The sequence below is a fragment of the Lingula anatina genome, chromosome 3 (assembly GCF_051362555.1).
Source record: "Lingula anatina isolate TDL-2025a chromosome 3, LinAna3.0, whole genome shotgun sequence".
NCBI lineage: Eukaryota > Metazoa > Brachiopoda > Lingulata > Lingulida > Lingulidae > Lingula > Lingula anatina.
In genome coordinates, this window is record NC_141769.1 from 20,852,000 (window position 1) to 20,878,553 (window position 26,554).

Genomic DNA, 26,554 nt, shown 5'->3' on the forward strand with positions numbered 1-26,554 from the left:
GCGGAGTTTTTTCTTAAAGCATTACTGGACATTTGCAATTGAGGTTCACGGGCCAATGTCACGCCACCGGACCTTGTGAATTAAATATCAACTACATAAGGAATGAAAACAGCTAGTTATTTACACAAAAGCCTTTACACAAAGGTACAATGTTAATGACATGTGCCCATATCCAATGTACACTCAAGAGAGAATGGAAAAGCTTTTATCCATGCCTAATGCGAGGTGCTATTGCTTACAAAGACTTTCTTGAAAAACAAGACGCAATTGAAGATACAATGATATTTCATTTAATGTAACCATTAAGATAAAATGCGCATAATGCATAGTGCACAGTTACTCGGTGACAAGTTGAGAAGACTATAATGACAAAGAGATTTCATCAGAGGTGAACAGGTTCCTCTGCGTAAAATTTACCAAATCACTATATTACTACAACTAACTATAACAAGAGAGGTATATCAAGCCTTATGAAACAACCACTGCAGCTGCTGTACATAGGTTTATATGCATTGTTACTTTCTGGGCTAATTCTCTATTATTTTATGTACAAGGAGTTTAGAATGACCTTAAACAGTAATCAACGTCAGCAAGTAGTGTGTAAATTACCATGTCTGGCACTCGACGAAGAGCGACGAATGTAATTTTTTTTCTGGCGTCTCAAACAACGGTCACCTTGTTTAATGAATAACACTGCATAGATATGAACTACATTCAGTTTAGCCGTAGCATTCTCTGCTATACTTAAGTTTCTTAAAATTGTAAATTGCATAATTAAAAAAAGGAACATAGAGGTGAAGCAGACCAACCATAGGGCACCACTTTCCCCCCTACTGTTACTTTTTCAATTTTGCCCACAACACAAATGTAAGGGCCTTTAGATCAATCTCTCAGATTTTACTTTATACCATACCTGTAATGCGGCTGTCGCTGAGCGAGATCAGAAATTTGTACCTGATCTACTGTATGTTTGGAATGTCATCCCGGTTGCAAGGTCTCTGATGGACAGAGCGGATATTGACTTTCTGTTTTGAATGTTGTCGTGCAAACATTGCAAAATACAAGGCGACCTGGAACCTAGGAATTGACTTGTTTAACCCCTCATTCTCGTCCCGAGATACACGAACAACAGTAAGACGGGAAATGAACCCAGCAAAGGTTGATCTAAATCACTTACTGAACGTACTTGGTGCTCCAGAGCAGAGCACTTTCTTCGTATTTACTGAACTCGCTCTGTGATAATGAGGCTGAATACAGACAGCGAAAACCGCTCTTTATAATTGATTGTTCCCATACAATCAAATATACAGACCTTTTTCGACATTTCCTCTGTAAGTCAATGGTGGCTGAAGGAGGAGGGGGGGGCATAGCGAGTACTCCCCCCCCCCCACACACACACACATACACATCAACACCACCTGCTTCGAAAAAATTAGTATGCCAAAACTAAACGAATTTCCGTCCCTGTGTCCTACATATTATTATTTAATTGTTCTCGTCTAGTACCGAATATGTTTTATCCTTTTTATCCTTGCGATTCACCCCTTGCCAAAATCCTAGCAAAGCCGATGTGATTTTTTCTAACACTTAACCATACATAGAAGCAATATATGATAAATTAATAGATCGCCAAAGAACACACAACTCCTTCCGAAAAGAATCAGGAAAAGTACTTGATTTTCAAATCATATTATCACGACTGTCCGCCTGTTTGTTCACTGAAGCAGTTAGATCCGAGTGAATGACTCAGCGTCCCAAGAGGAGCAGTTAAGTTGATCATTTCTGCTGACAGCAAGGAGAGGGCTACTCAGGAGCTTGCATTACGTACCTACTTCATCTTCATCACGTTCTCCCGCGTCCCGCGAGAAGTGATTTGTGCAGGATTTAGCTTAAGTATTGTCCTAGTTTGAAATGTTACAGATTTTCTGCACCACAGCTAAGATTAGATTATTAAAATAAACAAAAAGTGAAATTAGTAGATTTCGACAAAAACATTTAAGTGAAACTGGAAAGAGACTGTGGTTAATATCAAATACGACTTGCGTCGTTCTAAGCCTTAAAATATCTTTATCTACACGTAGGCGAAGGCGGACTGTCTGAAATATATATATATATATATATATGTATATATATATGTATATATATATATATATTGATACAGGTATTCAAACACTTCTTTGGCACTTCTAATAGTTTGATATGGTGAGATGGAAATTGTAAATGAATGACATGCAGGCACTGTTCTCAGAGGCGTGTCACTGATTCTTCATTATGAATGTGCGATAATGGGAATTGTACTGTCCATAAGTAACCGACTCAGTAACGGTTGGTGAAGAACGAGCTTCCTGCACCTGATCTACAAGTAGGTAGAAGACAACGTTCTCCAGTTCATGTAGATTTCCTTGTCCAGAGATAGGTCTGTAGACCTCCGTTGTGTTGACGTGGAAGACTGAAATACGGGTGTGGCCTGCAGTGATTCGCCGTAAGCTGCTACATTACTAAACTATATTATAAATTGATCAGTGATTCACCAAAGAGAGACTGTTCAAATTCACAGAAAAATATATAAAAAAAAAAAAAAAAACTCGTGGCTATCGCACTTCACAAAGGTTTCTTTCCTCGAAAAGCGCATGCACCGTGGTGAGTGCTGCTCGTCTCAGCTGTCTCCAACACACGCTGTACCGTGGCCACAATCACTGTAGAAGCCTCTTTCTCCTGTGACCTTATTCGCCATTATTGGAGTCTCTCATTCATCTGCAATAAAGGTTATATTTTTCAGGAACTCCGTGCCTGGTCCAAGAAACAGAGGTCAATATCTGCCCATTCACTGGTGATGCTCTATGTCGCACGGTCTACTGCCATCTGTTCCTTGAACGATTGTGATCTCAGATGATCAAGGTTTGTTGTCCACTATGTTTGCTGAAAATGCATGTAAGATGACATGTTAAGATATCATGTTGAAATCGAAAAAAATTGTGATGGATGTTTAGATCACATCGAGACAAGTACATCCGACCAGCCCTTTTCATGGATTCAGACACAACATGTTGAACGCGTTAAATGGCACCTTAATTACGTTGGGTGTTTCACCATCCTGCGGGGAAATGTGCATAATGTCCGCAGTTATCTATCTGGAAGGAGACATTTTTCCAGAAACTATGTAAAGCTAAATTTCAGCATTACAATTTTACTTTTATGTCCCCTCCATCGCAGTGTACCGCAAACTTTCAGTCCCATTCACAACAAGAAAGAAGGCAACAAAGAATATCGATTCTCTTTGTATTGATATTTGTTAGTTATCCCAATAATAGCAAAAAAACGTTTTAACTAAAAAAATGGTGAAACGTCAGTGGGGCTTACTATGAAATATTTGTCACTGATACTCTCACGAGTTATAACGATCTAAGGTATTCGTTTGATTGACAATACAACTTCACAGTGCGGTTTTTTTTCAAAGAGGAGCACAATTTACCTTTAAATTTAAGATTTCGTTCCATGTTGCAACCTTTCCCCTGAAATAAAGAAGAAAACTTGTAAACAAACTCTCCAATAATGCGAGAATACGTTCTTACATGTTTAACTTAAATCCATAAATACCACGACGTACTCGAGTTTATAGAGTTTTTTTTTTGTTTGTGTGTGTGTCATAATGGTAATAGAGATGGAAACTGATAAATATCACCCATCACCATAAAATGGAAAATTAAGAGTTTGAAAACAGGTTTAAAGAGCCCAATTTTCTCAACAATTTTGGGCTTATTAGAAATAAAGGGCAAATTGCTGAACTTTTCAGTTTCAGTCTAAAGCTATTTCTGCAAAACCGGTAAAGCATTCCTGAAAGAATAAAGGCAAACCATATGTTTACAAATACCGCATAGTGAGAGAAAAAACTTTGACATATTGGTTTAGTTACAAAACTCCGGTTACTAAGCGATAAAGATTTTTAAAATTAAGAATACTCAACATAACATTCTATTCAAACCATACTCATCCTTTCCTCGAGGAATCGACCACCTTTTTTTCTTTTTATTTATTTATTTATTTATTTATTTATTTTGGGGTTTTGCTTACTCTCTTCGTAAAATAAAAAAGCACACTTTTCTGTCCAGTCCAATGTACCAAGGTGACATTGGCACCAAGCATTTACATACAAATAGTGTATGCTCCTTAGTTTTACTTGGATATGATTTTTTTGTTATCTGTTTTGTTTTATGAAATGGTCGCAAAACAGATAACAAAAATCATAGATGTTACAAGTGAGAAATGCAAGAAAATACTGCACATGTATCACTAGACAAAAATCTGACGCCCCTCTTAAAATGCGACATGAAAGATGTCGTGAACGTTTTCGTGAAATTATTGGCTGCATGGACTAACTGGTGGAGGGGGGTGCACTCTCAGCTATACACCCATACCAAGAAGTTGTAACTTCTTGCCCATACCAAGAAAATGTCACCCCTAACTGCAATGCGCAGAAAAAGAAGACATAAACCAATGCTTTTTTACACAACTTCTAGGAAGATTGCTTTCTCACAAAATTTTTTAAGTGTACAATCAATGAATAAGCTAACCATAGTAGCAAATTCAGTCACATTTTGGTATTTTGTACGGTATTTTCTAGATTGGAGGACGCACCTGACGCGTATGAGCTTGTAGTCCAAGAGTTTTGTAACGTCTGCGGAGAGATGGCGTTCCACATACAGTGCAAAGATAGTATGAGTTCATTTTTGTTTGAAAAATCCTTCTCCAATTGCACCCCACACATTTTCGCTAGATAGCTCAAAGTTCTACTTCTCACATCCTCAATTTACAACACAATCGGTTGTTTAGTCGTTACGCAACAGTAAAATAAAATATGGGTACCCTTGTAGCAGTGTTTATAAATACAGTAAAGTTGACACTTTTTAAGTAGGAGGTTATATATCATAATTTTGGAAGAAGGGTGCGCACCGCATACCCCCCCCCCCCCCCCCCCCCCCCCCTTTGACGAAGCAGACGGTACGGTAACTTTTTACAATAAACACAAGCTATTCACAGTGTTCTCCCCTTCTTACCGGTTGAGCGAAATTGATATTGGTTCTAACTACTCTGTGGTTCTGGGAGACTGTGGGGCGCACGTTGTCCACCATGGGGACCTTTGCCTTTTCCTTCAGGTTGCTCTTGACATCTCGTAGACTACTTATCTGAAAAAAAAATGCAAGACGTTATTCTGCTATAACTTGTCCATCACTATGCTTTACTAAAGACCATCATAAAAATGGTACCTACTGTCTCCTTGCTTAGCACTCAGCATAGAAAGTATGAAGCAGGGAACAAACCCAGTACTGTTGAATGACTAGTAACAGAGGGCCATGTGGAAGATAAGCTTACGCTTAATATGTTTAACCTCTTTAAATAAAGTTCAAATAAAATAAAAATAAAATAAAATAAACTAGAGTGCTGTGTGGAATAAAATTGCAATGCGCCTTCATATTGTCCATTTGCTCTTATAAGCGAATAAAGGTTTTGTTTACTTGTCCAATGGCATTATACCTGCGCATGTATGGTCATATTGATAAATGTTAAATTGGCATTAGACGTTTAGCAAGTTTTCACATGCCATATGACAAAGTTTCATTACATACATGCTAAAGTCACAGAAAAAAACGAAAAAATGATGATCGTGCATAGTGTAAGATAATAAGACATATGTAATAAACTTGTCATGCTTATGCCTATTTATTGTCTTCGTTGATGTCTCAAAATTCACGACTCATTTCTGGTATTCAAGAAAGAAAGGGGTTCCTCCCACCTCCCCCCTGTCCCTGTCATATTATCCTACAGTGTATAATTATAGAGACTCATTGCATTTACCTGATCACGTGTCATATACATGGGCTTGTTCATGATTACCCACGTGACTGTTTCGTAACAGCCAGGCCACGTGAGCGATCCGTCGTACGTCATGAAACTCTGGGTTGGCGGTAAAAGTTCATGAATAGACAGATGACTAACTTTTACTTTGTCTCCTGAAAAGTAAAGGTTGGCAGATTAATTAAGCAACTTTTTCTTGGTGCTATGAATAATCGTTACTTTATCATACTGTAAATCGGTCTTTTATCACTGAGAAGACTAACATTGCCTATATTGCCTCGCATTTTGGTTTTTACTTCGATAAAAAAATTCTACTGGGTTAAATATCCCACCCAATAAACAATGGGTTGTGCAATTAATAAGTAAAATGCCACGCTCTGATTTCGTCCTGCCATTTGAGAACGTCTCGCTCAAAAATATTCAGAAAATATCAAGAGATGAGAAAAACAAATGTAGCTGTGTGGATGGAAGCCGAGGTTAAAGCTACCTCCATTAATCATTGAACACAGCTTAATTCCAAAGTCAAATGAAACCAATTCCAATTGAACACTTACAGAAAATGTTTACTTTCAGGCTACACTCCTCTTATACCCAGTCCCTATAGACCTACACACGCCTCAAAGTACTTATTATCCTAGAAACTCTATTCATCAACTGAGAAAATAGAATTTTCATTCAGAAATGTGTTATATAGTCCCTTTCCAGGTTGCTTGCATGAAAAAATGCCATCATGGGTTATAATGATGCAGAAGACAACTGTTCGTTGTCTCTTAACGGTATTTAAACGAGACTAGATAGCGTGTACTTCAATAATTTAGAGAAAATTTCACAGAACGTCATGCAGAGATCATGTCATAAATAGTGAAGAATATAAAACGGCATTTTACAATTATGAAAATGAGAATTCACTATTCGTTACTGATAGTTTTTACGTCACTGAGTAGGCCTATATCTTCTCATCATAGATGACAATATTCCACTACCATTTGCAGACCGAAAAATGAAGTTTGCTGCAATATTGCAATATTCCAAATTTGCAATAACATTTTAATTTTGCAGCCAGACTGCAATAAAGTCTTTATGTTCTAGCAAATATGCAGCAAATTTGCAAGAACATCTTAAGTTTGCAGTAAGTTTGCAAGAAAATATTTATGTTCTTGCAAATTTGTAGCAGATTTGCAGCAAATTTTCGAGAGTTTGCGGCAGGCCTGATACTTTGCTAAGGGTAGTAATATCGACCAATGTCATAACAATGTAATAAAGTACAATTAATATAATATGAAAGATGAATCTAAAAATTAAGTGAGACTCGTACAAATATTGTCATTAGTAATTACCAACCTCATGATGACACTGTGGAGTATAGATTACTGAAGTATCATTTTTCATCGTCTCTGCCACGTGTTGGTAGTTTGCCGTAGTATTTCTCATGAGTAACGACTGTTAAATGTTATGTTTCCACGTACATACAAGTTATTTCCTACATGTACCTAACAAGACCTTGCATATATACATTAAGTGCACATGCAAATGTATATACTGTACATATTACAGCCGCATACCATGTTAAAAGAAATACTATTACTTATATCCATTTTTGGGAAAACAATAAAAGCATATTTTAAGACAATATCAGCATGGGGAACCTCACAAGCCAGGTTTATAATCTACTAGTGTTTTGGGTTGTCTTCTAGTCTGTAGAGTTAAAAATGTATGTACTGTTTGAACTCTGAAACACCGTGAATGCAATAGAGTTAAATTGCAACAGGTTTGCAACTTTGCAGACATTTTACAGTTGTGCCTCTAGCATCCACCCCGTTTTTAATCAGCAAACCGGGTGATCACTGTCGAGTTTGGCTGTACGTGTAAATCTTCACCACCGGCACCGAACGGTGCAGTCCCAGCAGCAGTTGGTCTGACCTACCTTTGTACGTTATGCCTCGGATGTCCTTTAACAACTTCTCGAACTCTTTGTTGCCAGTTCGGTCCACCTGGAATATACCGAATATTGATACAATTTGATCAATTATTGAAAACCTTTTAAAAAGCTACAGTAGCAAATACTCCACAAGAATTGGAACCTTTGAAACGCAGATAAAACTCTAGACCATGAATACGTAGCGACATATCATATCTTAGAAAGTTATCTTTATTTTGACAAATTAGACAAAAGGTCTTTTGGGCGGTTAAGTGAATATATTTATATAGCACAACTAGTTATTGATACATTATTTGCTGTTCCAAAGCCTAAAAGTACTAATCCATATTCCAAGGTATCGCAAGGCATGAGGTATATCACAAAACTACCATCCAAAATTAGTTTGTAGAATCGCATGTTTTCCTACAGTAAGAACTATAGCGGCAGACGATCAGGCGTTCTCTCTAATGGCTTCTGAACAACAACATACGTTTTGTTCAAAGCCCGAGAGAGATGGCAAACACGGAATAATGAGACCGTTTAAGGCTCACTAGATTTTAAGACAATTCGCTGCGTCCCTAGAGAGCCAGATGAAAGAAATCTTTAGCGACATTAATCATTGGTTTACCTGATAGGTTTTGAAGATAAAACGTTCACTGGAACTAGATGCTTCGTCGCATTAATCAGCAAAGGAAACGTGGTCATGTCTTTTGAAAGATAAGGAACCCGAAGTTGTCGAAACCCACTGCCTGATTGATTCATATTTGGCAAATTACATGCCAGAGACGTTTCCGGTGCTCGCACGGTAGGCTAAGGGTGTTTTTACAGAGAGGGAAAATATTTCTATCAATAAATGTCTGTTTGAAGGCCTTCTGTCACCTCTTCTTCACTACTGAAGTTACATGCAACAAACGCATTGCTGTATATTTTGATGTATTTGACTTTTTAAAAAATCCGTTTTTCTGCGTATCTTGGCTTTCTATATCTACTTGCGTCACTACTTTAAATTCTGGAATATAAAATCGTTTTGCAAAGTTTTTGCCAAAAGGAATTATCGACGCTGTAACAACACAAGTACCGAAATTACATACAAAAGTTTCATTTAGATTGACTGAAATAAAGAGGTGCAATATCTCAAAAGTGAGCTCTTCTTATCCTCAAAGCCATTCTGCATAATATTTAAAAGAAATTTTTATACATGTACCATACCCATCATGGGTCATTCGGAGTAGGCAAGTGATAAACGGGCGAGTGTCGGAATGCCATCCAATTCACTCTGCTTTTTTGGCTAGAATATTTGACATTGTTTATGCCCCAAATGTATGCAGCAACACTGTCCCTGTGAGAAATAAGTAGTTTATTTGAAAAGGGCTACCGATTTTACACAGATATACGCTTAAGTGAGGATTTTGCCAGATATAGACGAGACTTAATTGCACTGCCTGAAAATGACCATATTTCATGTTTACTTTTCTCAAGTGAGCAAGCCGTAAAAATATTGCCCAATTCGCCGTTAGGCTTGAAATATTTGAAACACAAGCACGGCGCTGAAGATTTGTTATCACCATCAAAGTAAAGGCCCTTAACGTTATTATGTACATTATAGTAATCTTCTAGGAAACAGAGGCAATTATACCATATCGTTGGTTATCTTCTCGGTAATTTATCACTAGGTTATGAAATTACATTCATCATTCGAGTGGTTCGTATGCGGCTGTAGATAAGGGCCGTCTAGGGCGTCATCTAAGACTCATCTTCATTTCTTAAGACAGAATGCGTATACTGCATTAACTCCATATCGCTGTGATGATCTGGTAGGTGTTATGCATTAAAGATGGACAGAAATTGTTCTCGCACAGCAAAGATTTTCATGATGGCACAAAATCTATTCACCCTCGGTGAAGCCCCCTATAAGGATCCACCCAGCAGTGGCGTGAACAACAGTACATCTAACCTGCTACCTGGAGCATCTTGTTTATTCTTGAAAATTCGAAATTACTTCAGGCGAATTGTTTGAGATGCCTTTTATCAGACAACAACATCTTGCATTTGTGGAGGCATTTTCGTGAGGACAATACATATCGTGCACATCTTTCCGAAACCCAATTCCCTTAACTAAGATTTGGCATTCTTTTAACAATATATAAAGACTCTATTTTAAAAGACATTCACAATACCCTGCCGTGTCGTCCCAGCCCTGGTCATGACAACTATGTCAGCTAAATAAATGTTACATTACTTACCGCGAACAGTTACATGGAGTTGGGTTACTCTCACGCACGACTCTGCGTCATTTGAATTCCCCTGTTACAAAACTATCCGTGCAGAATTGTTTTTTCAGAATTCAGTAGTTTTTTTTTTTTTTTATTTTTTTTCTTTTTTTGAATGGCACGATAAGACTATAAACTTTTGTTTTATTCAACACTTATAGATATACTGGGTACCTCCCAGCTGCGTTCTGCATGTGGTAGAAAACACCCAGAGACGACAATCCCTTTATACAAGCTTATGTGGATCATCGCACTAGTTATACTTTCACGCCCCTTTCAAACTTTCTAGTAATGGCGCCAATCTTTGTCTTATTTACTCCTGTTTTTAACACCATATCGTGCCAGTCTCTAATGGTAATAACTTTCACTTTTTACAAAACACTAGGTACCCCTACGCTTTTCTAAGTATTTTAATACTTATTTGACGCTGTCAGTGTTGCAGAAGATCGCATTTTCCTGTGGATGCTTTCCAATTCTCCTTGACATTTTCAAAACAATCTAAAATATGTTTTTTTTATTATCCCACTCCATTGTAAAATCCCACTTCTTTAGCCACCATGTCTCGCTTTTAATTATCGTTTTTACAGCAAATTTGTATGCTGTTGTTCTAGAATTTATTCATGTGCATGCAGATTTCATTATTCCTTTTCATTTACTCTCTTTCAGTGTACGTTTTAACATATTTGATGCATCTTGTATCTTTTTCTTGTTCCACCATATAACTGTGGGTGTTAAGCGCTCTGGTACAGCGCCACATTAATTTGGGGTAGATGTTGTACGGGAGAATATGAAACATTGATAAGAGAACAAACACTGATCACCATCCTCTTAAGAGCACTTGCCACTAGCTAACCTTGTACAAAATGGGTTTTAAAGGCAATTATCGCCGACGCATATCAGAATAGAAAAAGCAATGTAAATAATTCAAACAAACGGCATCGTGGACCGAGGGAGGATTGTGGATGTTGTTCAAACTCAATCCACTTTCAACTTAATTGTTTTAACAAGTTGATACCAAGTAGGTCTACTTACTTTAGCTAGCAGTGACACGATGGCTAATCCTGCAGGAGACGTCTCTGCTTCACTCATGTTGCTGTATAAGTCGCTGTTATAGCCAAGAATCTGGATCTGAAAGAAAATGTATTAAGTTTCAAGAGAATGCTCTCATCGGCTAAGTACGTGAGCAATTTATTTGAAAGCATGTAAAGTATTCCAGGGCAATATTACTGCCTTTTGTCACAGCTGTCTTCATCCGTAGCTGACGGTGAGATTCATTATGTCTTTATATTTCATTACATAAGGTTTTGAATACTTAACAAACGTATCTTTGCAACGTTAACGTTGATTTTAACATAAGGTGCACACGTTTAGGTCTCTTAATGCGTTTCAAAAATATGACTTCGAATATATCTCTAAACTAGAAAAGCACTTCGAGAGCGCAGACCTCCGCCAAGGCAGCAATTTTTGATTATTATTGATTATTGATTGATTATTGATCCGGATCACCACCAAAAACTAATTATCTCTTCCTTGGCCCACTTCTGACAGTTCCTGAAAATTTCATCAAAATTGGTCCATAACTTTTTTAGTTATGTTGATGACAGACAAACAAACAGACAAACAGGGGTGAAAACATAACCTCCTTGGCGGAGCTAATTATACATCTTCATACTTCTGCCGGGTATTTATAGCCATCGACGGAATGTTCGGATCCCCAGTTGTCTATGCTGCCGAAGTGTAAGTGGATTTCTGTCACCCTGTATGTGTAGGAGAACGGGCCGCCGGTGATGTTGATAATTTTAGGGCTGGAGCTCTGGTCAACGTAGAACGTCACGTCGTGGCCAGTATTGGTCAAATAACCGTGGACCTGAATTAAAAAAGGAAAATCGCCTAAAACTGATTTCAATTGAACCGAGTGTAATACATGTTGCTGCATCACTCCAGCTGATGGCTCGCAGACACCATGGTCGGTAGATAGTGACCAGTTGGAAGAGTGACCTGCCCTTTTCAACCACCATACTGATGATTTCTTGATGCAACACTTGCCATTTTAAAAAGAGCAACCGTTTTACAATATTTTTACCCTTCTTCGTACCTATAGAAATTCTGCATTTTCCATATCTATTCTTAACTTTCTGTCATAAATTTATGATATCTTTTTAATGTGAAGGCATCAAACATACAGCACATGTCAAAGTGATTTATGATGTATATTCATATTGGTTTAATGATGCACTAACGCACTTCTCTGTGAACTCCTCGGGTTGCTTCTCATACTTGTACAGTATGTAACCATAGAAATGAAATGGTGACACTATAACTTAACAGTTCTGTTCACTAATCTTTTTTTCAACTGAAACTTGCTCTTTTTGAAGCAGTATTAACTTCTTATCTGTCAAAAAAGCCATGGACATGAGGGTGCACTCTTTATTAATATCGTGGTCTTACAGGCTGGCATGAACACCTGTTTTAACATTTAAATTGGTCATCGATAGTCCATCTACCTGGACCTCAGTCTAATGGGCGGCGATGAGCAGTCACTTCAGAAAAGAGGGACAATAAAGTTATTGGGAAGTGGCAATTTAAGCAGACAGTGAGCGATTGGATTTCTCTCTTCGTGGTATATTGATGACAATATGAAGTCTTTTAGAGTTGTTTGCATTTTTCTGCATCAAGATAGATGGTATTGACTGCGCGTTGATGTGGTGAGGGTCGTTCTGTTAACAGCATGTTGTCCAAAGCCCCGTAACTCGAAAGCATCGCGTTTTGCGAATAGCGATATCACATAGAGGCTACAATGTATTATATGGGGCGAGTATGGGAGAATTATGGAATCGAGACGCTTGCGCTCGGTCGCAATGCGCGATGCTATCGAGTTACGGGGCCCAGGTAGTCTGTGAACCTTGCGATGTGAAATCAACTAGGCAAAACTGGCGCATAACATCGTCACTGTAGAAATCTGTAGGGTTCGTTAAGTCTTACATATTGATTTCCAATATTTAATATTTAAGTGATAGATACCAAATGATAGCAGTATAAGTCCTCTTACTTGCAGTTATATTCGATAGCAGCAGTGGACCTGTTGAATGCCAGTAATATTATTTTGATAAAAACAGATTGGAATAGCCGTTAATCTGTTACTTAATATAGTTCATATGGATTGTTGTGATTAGAATACATTTTAGTCTAGAAAAACGCACTTAGACTGTGCCTTAGATATATTGCTATTTTAGACTGATAAAAAGATAGGAAAATACTAAAAATAATCAATTGAACCAGTTTCATCGCATACGCTCGTTCATTCAATGTACTGATTAGGCGCCGTAACGCAATACAGTCATCAACCAAATTGTATTCGAATAACAAGTGAACAAATGTTATAATCACTTGGCGTGTAAGGAGTTTTATGGGACTGGTACACATATTTATTATTCATCTGAAAGTCAATTTAGGGTAATATTGGGCATTGTTATGGCCAATTAATGTCGACAGATTGTATGCTAAACTGCAATCAGGACTATTTGTCTATGCCTGTCCATTTTAAGTAATTTCCGATGATCAATCCTTATATGTTCCTAACCATGACCTGTGCGTTTATTAATGGAAATTAGTGTTTATATGTGATTATTCGAGACCTTTACAGTACGTGAAAGTAATTTCCTGAATGAATTGAGAAAAGTGCCGACTGTGGTTAGATCCCAGGTTCTACAGATATACAGCTTACTTGACGTGGAATGCCGTGAACTGAAACATTACCCCCTTCCTTCCAAGAAACCGTTCCCCATCCTTTCCAAGAAAAACTAATGATGTTAAAATACTTGCAAATAAAAAACACTAAAATATCACGAACAAGTGTTTTTAGTACATTTAACTTCTCCAATCTGCCATTTGCTCTGTGTCGGGTGCACGTTTCCAGAATACCATTATTATCAACAGAATATCTCAAGATAACGTGAATCTGGAGATTATATTTTATATTGAGTTGACTAAATCCGCTCCCCTTTTAATCTACTCCAATTTGACAGCCTTTCAATTTCCCTCTCATTGTTGACATCTCTTTAGAAGACTGCTGCCCCAAAACTTCGTACTGAATACTGTAATCATTATTATTGATTCGCGGTTAATTCCAAGGAATTCTCAGAAGATCCATAGAGAGACTAGTAATTAAAAAAGATACTAGAAACCCTGGAAGTAAAGAGAATTTATTCTGAATGTATAAACTCAAAATATGTTGCAATATGTTGCAAGGAACAATAGAGAAGGGGAGTATAGGGAACTGGTCTGTTCCAAAATAGATGACGATGGTTTTTATATGGTTGTTGGGACATAAACGGTCGTCCACATACACACTTACTGGCAGTTGTCTGAGGTTCACCAACCCCCTGGTATCAGGGGCTTCGAAATTAGTATACGATGATTTTGTAACAGACTACTAAGGGACCCTGTGGTCAGAGAGCAGGGTTGACCAATAAGTTGGCTCACTGAGCGGGCTGTCCCATGTCTATCTGCCTGCGGCTAAGTGGTCGTACAGTGGATAATTGACAAGATATGAAACATTCTTTTAATACTGCCGCAGGTCTAATTCAATTGCCATCCTAAGTGCGCGCACTGTTGCCTATCCCATTTCTGCGGACGATGACACCTTGTTTAAGTTTTGTTCATTGATTGCTAAAGTATCTGAAAGCTCGCAGCTTAAGGGCTGCCGAGCGATGGGAAATGATAGACCCATTTGGCGGCCATGCTATATGTGACAGACGCGTATGGATCGGCCTCTCAAACCGCACATCTATTCTCTTAAATTTTCATATTTTCTCCAGTTTGTTTGGTTACCAAAATTCTAATATCACGAATGAAACTACACTCTATTACAGTTGCGCACCATTTTGAAAACAAAAAAGAACCCAAAACGAAACGAATATATCATGATTCGTTCAAAAGACCAGCACTTAGTATTATTGGTTATTAGTTATAGAACTTTTACCAAACTTCATGTTAGTCATCTGCAAATATTTACGGAGAAGTAAACTTGTCTATCTGGCGGCTGTACAGAGTGAAGCTGTACACACCCAGGAGCGCATATGGATTGCCTGCTTTAATGAATTGGATTGTATTAATAACTAAACACTGAAAGAAGCTCTCCAGATGAGACGCATTGATCTGGTCCTCAACACGGTGCCACTGAATAGAAATGCACATAAAACTCGTCTTTAGGAACGTTTCTCTTCCTTTTTCGAGCAGAGATATACTGAATAGAACGTACAAATAAAAATTCGTCTTTAGAAACATTTCTCTTCCATTTTCGAACAAAGATGTGTTTTTTTCCGTTTGCAAATTAACTTTATATGACAATGACATGAAATAGTTTACAAAGGCAGATTATGACAACTGCACTTATAAATGCACGACACGTGTATGGGCGTGCGTGCACGTTCAATCGGCTTATATGCACTCGCGTTCCCTGAACCTGAACACTTTCATTTTAGTTTCAAGCGTCTAACAGAAGACAGTGATAAAGCAACCAATATTTATGTTTCCATATGTATATTAGAATTTTTGAACAGATGAAAACCAGGTCACTCACCCTGTGCTTATCTATGTGGACGTGTTTCAGGTTAGGATCAAACAATAACGTCTTCGGCTCGATGTTTATAGGCGATTGGTGCTTTCCCTTGCTGCAAATGTACCACTCTCGGTAAGCTAAACCCCAATAATCTGGCCCTGGAATGAGGAAACAGGACATTCTTAAGAGTTGAATATATCTCCACAGTTTCAAATTCCATTCCATTCCATCAAACTGGGATATAGTATAAAAATCCGCTAAAAAGCAATTATTTTTGTTATCGTGACATATCAGAACAACTTTCACGTAGATTAAATAATATTTCAAGCAAAATATATCGATATCATGTAATACTGACATCTTGAAATGCATTGATTGGTAATATACACGTGTATTTCCGAATCAAAGGGACACCCGTTAAAATAGACACTTTCAAAAAAGGATGCCGATTAATTCATTTTTTCTTTTCGATTAATCAAGATAGTTTCTTGCTTGCTTTGTAAGGCGATTGCAACATAAATTTGTTGTAGTTATTTTCTGCGTATGTGATCACTGTCGATGGTATGAAATATAGGGATAACAACTGTTCGTTTCGGCCAAAAAGGGACTTTCCTGGGGAAAACGCCGATTTCCTTTACTTACCAAGGGTTAATGAATTAATTCTGAAATCAAAGTTAGTTCATGATTTTTTCCTTAAAAGTTTTGTTTCTGTTATAAATTCTTAAGAGATTATTACGGAGGTATAGCCATCTATGAAGGTCTACGCGGTCTGTTGGCAAACACAGATTCCAGAATGGCGATAACCGCTGTTTTGGCGGTAAAATGGAATTTATTATATTTCTGTGTTGTTTATAATTTATTTGCATTTATTGTGAAATATGAATCTCAGAAGAATAGCTGTTATCCCTTTAACGTATCACCATGTGTGAAGAGTATAAAGAAGGTCATTAAAGTACTCCAATAAGTACATGTATAATCGTCGCAATGACTTTCAATTTTCCACATTGACCATAATGTTATGGGGAAAAAACAGGTATCTATCGGACATTTTGGTTTGATACGCAAGAAACATTGCCAAGTAATTTTTTACATGTATATTCCATTACGTGACATTTCAGAATGAATAGGGCATCACACATACAAAAAGCGGTAATAATAATATCAGCACGCAGGCAGGTAGTCCATAGGCGTTCCCAGGAGTGAGGTCAACGTGGTAATTTTAACATGGTCTGTCACTGAAACCAACACTTAAAGGTTGTTCTGTGAAAAAAAGAAGAATGTTGTCTTGTTTCCAGAGAACACGCATCGGATAGATCACAAAAGAGATGGTCTTCATCTTTTCATTGTGTGTCAACTGTAACTTTCTTATCTGCATTATCATCCTGAAATTTGTTTACCCGTGTATGTTTTTATTCAATGTTCAATTTGTGTTGCGTTGCTCCCCATTTGAAGTACAAATAAAGGAAGTGACAGTGTCATATCGTTATCATTTTGCTGAATGACACTTGTCAATTGACGGACGCTTGATAGATGACATTTATAGGCGTGTGGAAAGCACGACTATTTGGATTTGGTAACATGCCCAGGTCTCGGTGGCTTGTGTCGTAAATGCCTAGCCTTATCCCGATGTTAGCACTGCGGATAATGTCACTCCCTAAACTGCTATGACCAGCAGAAACAGCAGACAGAAACAATATAACGTGGCTCGATGTTTGGTAATAAACTTATCAGTCCGGAACTGACGATGACTTGCTAGTGATAGATTAATTTCCAAGATCACTTTTAGGTCGAAAACAATGAATTAGTTGATCTAAGGCCAAACCTATAAAGGTGGTTTCAAATATCTGAAAAGGTCATAAGATACCATACAATGGTTGGGACAAATTATAAAACAGCGTTTGGTTGCCAATGCGTGGAAAGATTATGTTGAAAAGTTTAATACTGATTTGAAGGAACAAGATAATGAAAATGGTGTCTATCGTTGGGACGGAGATATAATGGCTATGGGCACTACGCGAGTCAGCATAAATGTCATTATCGAATCGATATATCACCTTTATCATATCTTGTTATGTGGTAAGATGGTTAAGATAAGATACCTTAAAAACAAAACAAAGATAATGAAAATAGTATTGATTGTTCATTGCAGATCATACAGCCAAATTAGCAGTGAACAGATGCACCTCAGACATTGCTCTTTATTTCAAAGTCTGGCTCAGCTACCGCCAGGTACGTGAATATGTGCGGTCACGTTGCCGATAGATGCTAAATTAAATAGGAAATATGCGTGTCTTCTGGCAACTTGAAACGTAGACCTGCCAAAGAATGGATTGTTCTTTCGCTGACGGTCCAGTCACGACACGCAACATGTACGTTTTTTACCTGCAACATAAAATGCCTGGTTGCTGTGAGGTTAGCAAAGTCAAGATGAGAATTGAAGATTGGGAAAAGTATTTAGTAGAACTTGATATCCTTATATACAGGGCGACATATATTTATGTCCACATCCCTCTCAGAGGTCTATGCAAGGACTTTACCGGCTGGCAACATTCTTTGCTCATATTAGTTATCCAAGCTGTCATTAATGGTATTTTTGTAAGATATGATTGGAGTTGGCCAGCTAATGGGAAAAGTGAAATTTGATTAACGGAAACATGGAAAAAGTAAAATATAGCATCAACCAGTTTGTGCAGAAACTGATTAATTCTAGGAGCCATCCACCTAGCGTACAACATACTTCTAATCATTCATTAATATCGTTAATCACCATAATCATCGCCCTCGACATCGATCGGGCCTCTGTGATAATATCTTTAAGATACGTGAATAGAATGATGCCTTTTTGGAATTCGACAGTAGACATTTGTACTGTTCAGTGAAACTGATAAAGTGACACGATGATGCATTTGCTAGTGCTGCAGGATCCTTTTTGTGTCTAATGCGACTTTTAGAAATAAAAAAAACTGACTGGGTGACATTGCGATCCGCATTTGTGGCTGGTGATCAAGCAGCATTTGAATGCGAGATCTGTAAAATACATACCATGACAAATGATCTGACAAACAACATTTGCACTCTCTCTCTTTTTTTTTTTTTTTTTTTTTTTTTTTTTTTTTTTTTGTCACTTTAGAAGTACACATCAGTGATAACATGGTATGCCTCGCTGTGAATGGCGCTGACATAAAACCCACTCAGGTTCTTCACTTGAAGGTCAAATGTGAACATATACCGGGAAACGGCTGCAGCTGCGGCTGTGGCACACGCAAATGGAAATGGCAGCCTATCAAATACGTGAGCAAAAACTATTCGACACTGTTGCCTTTATGCTTGAGCGTTATGCATTATATTTTCGAAAAGAGATAGTTTTGCTTTGGTCGATTTTTGTAAAATCGTTTGGTATGTTTCAGAACATATGTTTCATATCGGACAGGACTTAAATTGTCAAGATTGCACGTTTATTTTTTCATATTGACCATATATTTAGAATCAATATAAAAAGTAATATGGGGATGAATTTTTATTCTTCTAGAATCTTACATAACGTATAGACGTGACTGATTATGAGCGAGGTAACCAAAAACCACAATCACTGGCAATGGACATCATCAAATTATCCTACAAAAACCGGCGACGGTGCGTGACGTCATGCTGCGAGACTAGAAAAGGCTCGGGAACCTGCTTTTTAAGCGATAAAAATGAAATTAAGAATGTAGTCATAGAAAGCAACAGGGGCCTACAAAAGTTAACGTAAAACGAGATGTTTTCATACAGTTGTACCAAAAACCGTCATTCAATAGAACCTGTGAGAAAACAACTACAAAATATCCACGGATAAATTTGACAGCTTTTATTCGTTGTCGCTCCGTAGTCGCTAGGCGGCCATTATTTTTAACCCTACTCTCCTCCAAATCTCGCTGTTTTACTGTAATTCGCGAGACTTTGGGTAATCTCGGATGATGCTAATTGTCAAGGCTACAGATAAAAGCAAGTCATATTGAGCCACACGTAAGTGCCTGCAGACCGTGCAAATAAAGCTAGATTATAGGGATCATTCACATCGAGAAGAGCCGAGGTCTACCAAGGCCGAGACCTAAATATGGCAGACCTACATGAAAGGAAGACCGCGAATTCCTTTAATGGTCTCTCATTGAATGTCATTTAGTGTCAATGAATGTCAGCCTGACTCTCGACAAATCATTGGTACATGCTAGGACCCAATATACTATGTGTCTGCATTTGAAACTGTTCGGTTAAGTACTTGTTCAATATTTAAAATAGAATTCGCCCGTAGGAACTGCAGTGTATAAAGCATTCAAGAAATCAAAATATACAATTAACTGGAGGACAAATAAATATAAACTGGTTCTTGGAAAAGTTTCACGGAGTGGACAGCAGGCGACAGCATCGGGGATCATCGCAGATAAGTAGCGGCAACATTATGCTATTGATCTCGGCGCGTGTACTAGTACAGGGACCCGACAGATGCTTCAACTTAATACGATTTCTTCACATTACACGGGTATACGAGTCGCTTATGGAATGGGAGAGGTATTATGATGCCGTATAAGCTTTATCCAGACTATGTATTCAATATCTTTTCAGCTCGTGTTTGGAGGAAATGACCCTTGCGTGTTTAAAATTAATGAAAAGCTTGACCAATTATATGTGAAATGAGACTACAATAGATGAATAATTAGCTGCAGAATGTGATCTCGATGTTTCGTTGTTTTTTTTAGATGTTTTTGCCTTTAGTAATTGTCCTCTTTTTTAAACTGGCAGACCGCACATCTAATTCTCAGAAAATTAAGAAAGAACAATTTGATGGTATTATTCATTGTGGTTATAACAATATTCTCTCTCTGGTGCAACTAATGATCGTTAACAAAAACAGATTAGCCACACGAGTCGGTCATTTGTTTCAGTGCTTATATTTTTTCCGGTCGTCTTTGGTAACGAACACATTGGCTTCCGCGCTCGTCACTTTCCTTTCTTTTTCCGAGGAGCCGCTCTCCGCGGGCAGTCTTTCCACCCAGACTGTTTGTTTACCTTGTGTCTGATTGTTCCAATTGCGACAAAGCTAGATCCATATCATCTTAGTTTCCGGCCATCGTATTTGTTCCGGAGAGAGTGATCTGTGTCACCGTACACGCCTTATCTGTAAGTGTTTGCTCCAATGATTTTCTGGATGCTGGATGAAAGGATCATTTCCCTATACACGATTGTCTTTTTATCCACTGTTTGCATGTCTCACTCAATTGTGCGGACACGTAATAACAGTGGGGCGGCGTGGACTGTTACATGTATGCGTGACTAACATGGGTGCGTAAAGAATACATTTTACCAACATTTATTCATATTCCACTGAGGAACGGTGCAGCTTGTGCGGTTATGTTAACTATGGTAAATACGCCCTACACTTTTAGTAACACAACACAGTGTACAGCGTGTAATGTAGATTGCAATCCACGATGCCTCGAGTACCAAAAATAACGCGACATGACATTCGAATGATTTATTAAGGGAGAGAATCAATTAAAAATACCGTACACGGTTTTTTTGTTGTCTTAAATCTTCTTATTCTCTGTGGGTTGCCAATACGTATAACCCGGAGGCAAGTCGGATACTTTTAAAATAATGAAGTCATGCTGACAAATTGTAACTTGCCGCGATATGGAAATGCGAGGAGAGCTGCGTGGAAAAAATAGTAAAAGTATATACCTTATATAGTGCAAAATGTTTTTCTACCAATTTCGACTCTTCGCCTAATCACCAAGGCACAGCAAATCAAAGAACATTGACAGCATTACGATCTTTAAACTTGTATTTGAGATCTTACTCTTTAATTTCTAGTCACTTTTTGTAATGGAGACGAATTCCAATCTTTATGTCAACTAAACAGCGAAGCTGGCAAATATACAGACACTTTGCATAAAGAAACATCCCAGTTACTTCATTTTAACACAAACAGACCCATTCCATTACACGCCTTTTATTTATTTATTTATTTATTTATTTATTTATTTAAGTTATCAGTGTTAACAGTGGGGACTATGTTATGGACAGTGTATACTTGCCTTCAAAAACATGACTGCTTCTTTTACACTGAACTTTCTATTTACACTCTCAATCTGATGGCCCAGTCAAAATGTCGGCGATCTGTCGGGGATTAGTTTTGGCCGGGGGTCGTCGTAGAAAATAAAGAATCCTTGAACAATCCTAGCAATAATCCTAATAAAAGTGGAGCAGTCACATTGTCTGAGATTTATTCAAGGATTTTGACCCGGTTTTGTCGAAAAATCGTGGGATTAGCCTCCGATCGCCTCCGATTGCATCCGATTGCATCGGAGGATATCTGCGAGCGTCTTTTCTTGTAATTCCCCCCCCCCCCCCCCCCCCCCCCCGGGTATATGTGGGGGAAAAGGAGGGTTTTCTGACCTCGGTCATCTGTATTTCTCTCTGTACACTGTACTTTTAACGATCCGGTCGGAGGCGCCCTTATATACACGGCGATAAACTACGATTCCACCGTACGATTCGTCGGAGACGATCACATAAAGCGTACGAATCGTCGCAGGGCGCCTCCGATTCAGTCGGAGGGCGCCGGAGACTACTCGCAGACATTGAATCTCAACCTGATTTTCCAATCCCACACAGAATCTTGCGACTAGTCTCAGATTATTCGGAGGACGCCTCCGATTAATCGGAGGGCATCGTAGGTAATCGGAGATTGTGTCTGGGATGCCCAAAATGGGTGAAAAATCTTGCGAGCAATCTTAAAATTTTAAGTTCAAAGTTGGGGACCGCGACGGGTGTGGCGATGTATAAAAAATCTGCGACAACCCGCAGGCGTCCGGAGAGCGCCTCCGACGGGTGAAAAATCGTGAGATCTGTCTCAAGATTTTGTTCAAATTTCCCGGGTTTTACCCATCCCCGACGCATCGCAACTGATTTGTGACTGGCCACTGAACTAATGCACAGGTTCAGGTCTTTATTCTTTATTTGAAATTACAATTCATAAATATGCTGTCATCACAATATTTAAAAAGTCACAAAATTGGTAAATGTTTTCCAGTAGCCTATATAAGATACGATTCCATCATATCACATCCCATTAAATAAAACAACATATTGGGATAAAGAAAAAATTTGGCAACACGATTAGAAAACACCACAAAACGTGCCATAATTTTATGAATATCAACCGTTGATATTCGAACTCAATCTGCCTTTTCATCAAAAAACTTTTGGGGCCAACATCACAAAAACACCTGTAAAAATACCAAATAACTTTCGTAAAAACAATCCGACTTTGTCGATTTCTGACAGAACTTTCCTTTTCACTAAAAAGCACTCAGAAAATTCGACATAAAATTGCCAAAATACATTTAAAAACAGAAAAATCAGTAACAGCCGTAAAATAATGTGCTGATTCTCAAAAGAAACCCATCTTTTTCCCAACTCAGAAACCAAGAAAATACAAATAAAAGTAATCTGTCTCCATCTTCACCACGCATTCACACTGAGATAAAAAATAAAGGTTATCCGAATACTCTGAGGTGGCTACAAATGTCAAGACATTTATTTACTTATGGCACTCCAGATAATTCTGCAAACATGACGGCATGATTAAACATGTAACATTTTTAAGCTCTATTTTTGGTTTTCATGCGACTGCATGCAAGGATTAAGTTTTTCCTACCCAAAACAAGAAACAAGAAACAGGAAACAAGAAACAGAAACAGAAACAAGAAACAAGAAACAGAACTGCATCGCACCTGAAACTTCAGACTACAAAACGCACGTTATTATGACATTTATATAGCATTTTGAGTACAGGATAAAAAAGTCCGTATTTGGCCCATACTTCTTCGTGAAAATTTATTTAACCATTTCCACAACACACACACTTAGCAGTAAAAAGTAACATCGGTTCAGTGGAGCGACCACAGATATAATATACCAATCCCATGGTTGTCAACTTGCTTTATTAACAACAGGATAACGATGGAAACCCGAGGAAAGTGATAGTTAAAGCTACGTAGAGTACACAAAGGGAAGAGTAAACCGACAAAGTAAAATGAATCTTTTTTGTTATTGCTAAACATTATGCAACATATCCATCTCACATTGAAAACATTTACACTAAATATATAGAGTAAAAGCTATTTCGCGCCAATAATTAGCCATATGGCCGTTAATTGGTATATTTCATTAATCACGTTCCACTTGCCTGATATCCCCTCATACGTCCACCAGCCCCACCAGGATGATGAAGCCATGGCTGAAACAGAGAAATAGAGGACGTTTGAATAAACTATTATGTCATGAATACCGCCAGGCTATTGGAATAGAGTGAAAGCATTTCTGTGCCATATAGAACCTGAGGGATTGCTATAAGGTAGTGATTAATTAAATTAAAAGCTCTAGGCGTTTTTTTTTCATCCACTGGATAAACAAGTATACTTGAATTAAACTATATAATATTTACTAAAAATCATCTTCAAAGTAAAGCAAATCGCACGATGAACAAGAAGCTGCTTATCGTATAAACTGTAAATTCCATTTATAAGAAGTACAGAAGAACCAGGTACATGTAAAATGGAATAGTACTTGTCTTCGGTAGACTATAAATGGCATCCTAGGAGACAGTGTGTGTTCAGAGAGGGTACAATCAGGGAATACTGTGAAAGACGCGCGCGCGCGAGCACGCGGACACACGCATGCACATACACACATTTACATATATAACACATATCACATGTTAGATTTCTATTCGGGAAACGCTACATTCGATGGGTTTAGATTTACGCATCGATCTCACTAGCATGCGGCACGGGGCCTCGACGGAATACTTCCTTTGATTGATTTGGTACTAAGTGTGCAATGATTACAATGCGCCGCATTACTTGCGATATGCTAGATAGGATACTTAACTGGGAATAAAACTTACATGCCAATGGGGGAGCTTTCTGCTGTGCCCAGCCATCTGTATTTATTGGATTCCGGGCACAATACTGACAGTAGATGTACATTAAAGCCGCTTACTTGTTATCTATTGTTTTAAGCAAATGGAACTTTATGTCTAGATGTGACCGTACTGGGAAATGCTTTGTTACGATTCTCTTGGCAAAAAGGCTAATAGAACTTCAAACGCTTTCACTTCCTTTTAGCACAGCGTAAAACCCCTAAAATTTTATTTGAATGTACTATCTCGTGGCTTATTACTTTTATTATATTTTATCAAATGTATTTATTGTATTTTATGTGAAAGAGAAATATCCTTTTTGCAATATTCATCGTCATTAGATGTCCTAGGCTCAAATGCTAACCAGGTTACGTGAAGGACTAAGGAGGATATAGTTCCTACTAATGCACTCTTCTTTCATAATGTCCGCGATGTTCCTGCATTATTAAAGACTGCGGTAAGAGGTGCACTTCATATGTTCCATTTTTATTTGGTCTTCCATCTTAGTAGCCTACGCATTAAGGCATATTCGCAGGTCGTACACTGAAGGTTGTATATCTGTGATTTCCTTTTCATAAAAGAAGGATGTAGCTGTAGATGCAGGGTTTGACGAATTAACTGGTGTCTTGCCTTTCAAAATGCAATATTTGAATAGTATTTGAAAATCAAGACATTAAACCCCATAACAGTAAGGCAGTACATACGTATGTATGTATGTATGTTCAGTAAACTAGGTTTATGATTTTATGAGTACATTTTTCTCTGTGGTACTCTATGCCCAGAGTGCTCTTACATTTGGTAGCCACCAGTTTAAACCAATTTGACATTTTCAACCAGATTGCTCTTCAATAGACGTCAAATTTTAGGTCTTGAGTACGTGAGATATAGTAGACACGTCTGGAATTTTACCCGTTCCCTATGTGAGTAACACTGTGTATTTCCCTACTTGTTTTGGCTACTAATTATACTGTAACATCACTACAATCCACATCTGTAATGGGATGGTCTATCAAAACTTTGACAGCATTTGCGTGGTTTTAGAGATTATATTCACGTCCATTATACTTTAACATAACTAAAACATGACTGTGGGTTTCTATTTTTATGTATTTTTTTATTATTTATTTATTTATTTATTTATTTATTTATTTATTTATTTATTTATTTATTTTTTAAATTATTTTTGTGACACATTTTGCGTGGAAAATTGGGTTTGTATTTCGTACACTGGTCAGCCGATGCACTCTAAGTTTAGGTTAATTTGCATTTTTATAATTGATAAAGTTGGCATTATCGAGTGTCAACACAGATATCAACATAGCCTGACATAAGTTCTATCTCTTTTTCTTATTTTGTTATTTCTTTATAACTAAGATGTTTGTCTCTTGTGACACTTCATAGAGATTAAAGCTAAATAGATCAAAGTAATCTAATGTTAAGTGCTTTGTGAGCAAGGTAGGGTTGCTTTCTGCCACTTTATGTGTATTCATCATCTCTGACTGACAAGAATGACCTCAGTGTTGACTTTTTTCCAAGGTCAATACAGGGGGTGTGTCACTAAGTGTGACATGCGTGTGCCAGTATTCTATAACTGATCGATTTAATAATGTGATTGAACTAGAACTCTTGTTAATACAATTGCCTGTCCTATCTAGGTTCTGGTAACTCATATTCTTTTATTGCATAGAATACGAATGTGATTTTAATCATATTAGAGTTGTCACAGCAGTTACAATGTAGAATTTACCACGCCTGTACACTGTTATGTCTGAGAAATGTTTGCTTTAATAATAAGAAAGTAAACAGAAAACCTTCCTTTTCATCTCTCACTTTCCACATTAGATATAGTATAGTTTGTAAAAATGTTTATTTGATGTCGCAGAGGTAATTCAATACGCAATTAAAAGGTGAAAAAGTCGCGTAAAGTTTTAATTTTTCTTGTCCTTTGTACATGTATCGCTGCTGTTGTTTAGATCACTGTGAGCGGC

General features: G+C 37.7%; 1 protein-coding gene across 1 annotated transcript in view; it reads right to left on the reverse strand.

The window, feature by feature from the left end:
- Positions 1-267: 267 nt before the first annotated feature.
- LOC106172281 (carbonic anhydrase-related protein 10) overlaps positions 268-26,554 on the reverse strand; it is a 28,370-nt gene continuing 2,083 nt past the window's right edge. Inside the window, exons 2-10 of the mRNA XM_013552919.2 lie at positions 23,832-23,882; positions 15,623-15,759; positions 11,714-11,908; positions 11,074-11,169; positions 7,778-7,844; positions 5,854-6,008; positions 5,055-5,183; positions 3,473-3,512; positions 268-2,919 (exon numbers count right to left, since the gene is read on the reverse strand). Coding sequence (XP_013408373.2) covers positions 2,894-2,919; positions 3,473-3,512; positions 5,055-5,183; positions 5,854-6,008; positions 7,778-7,844; positions 11,074-11,169; positions 11,714-11,908; positions 15,623-15,759; positions 23,832-23,882 — 896 coding nt within the window. The 3' untranslated portion in view covers positions 268-2,893. The remainder of the gene's footprint in view (positions 2,920-3,472; positions 3,513-5,054; positions 5,184-5,853; positions 6,009-7,777; positions 7,845-11,073; positions 11,170-11,713; positions 11,909-15,622; positions 15,760-23,831; positions 23,883-26,554) is intronic.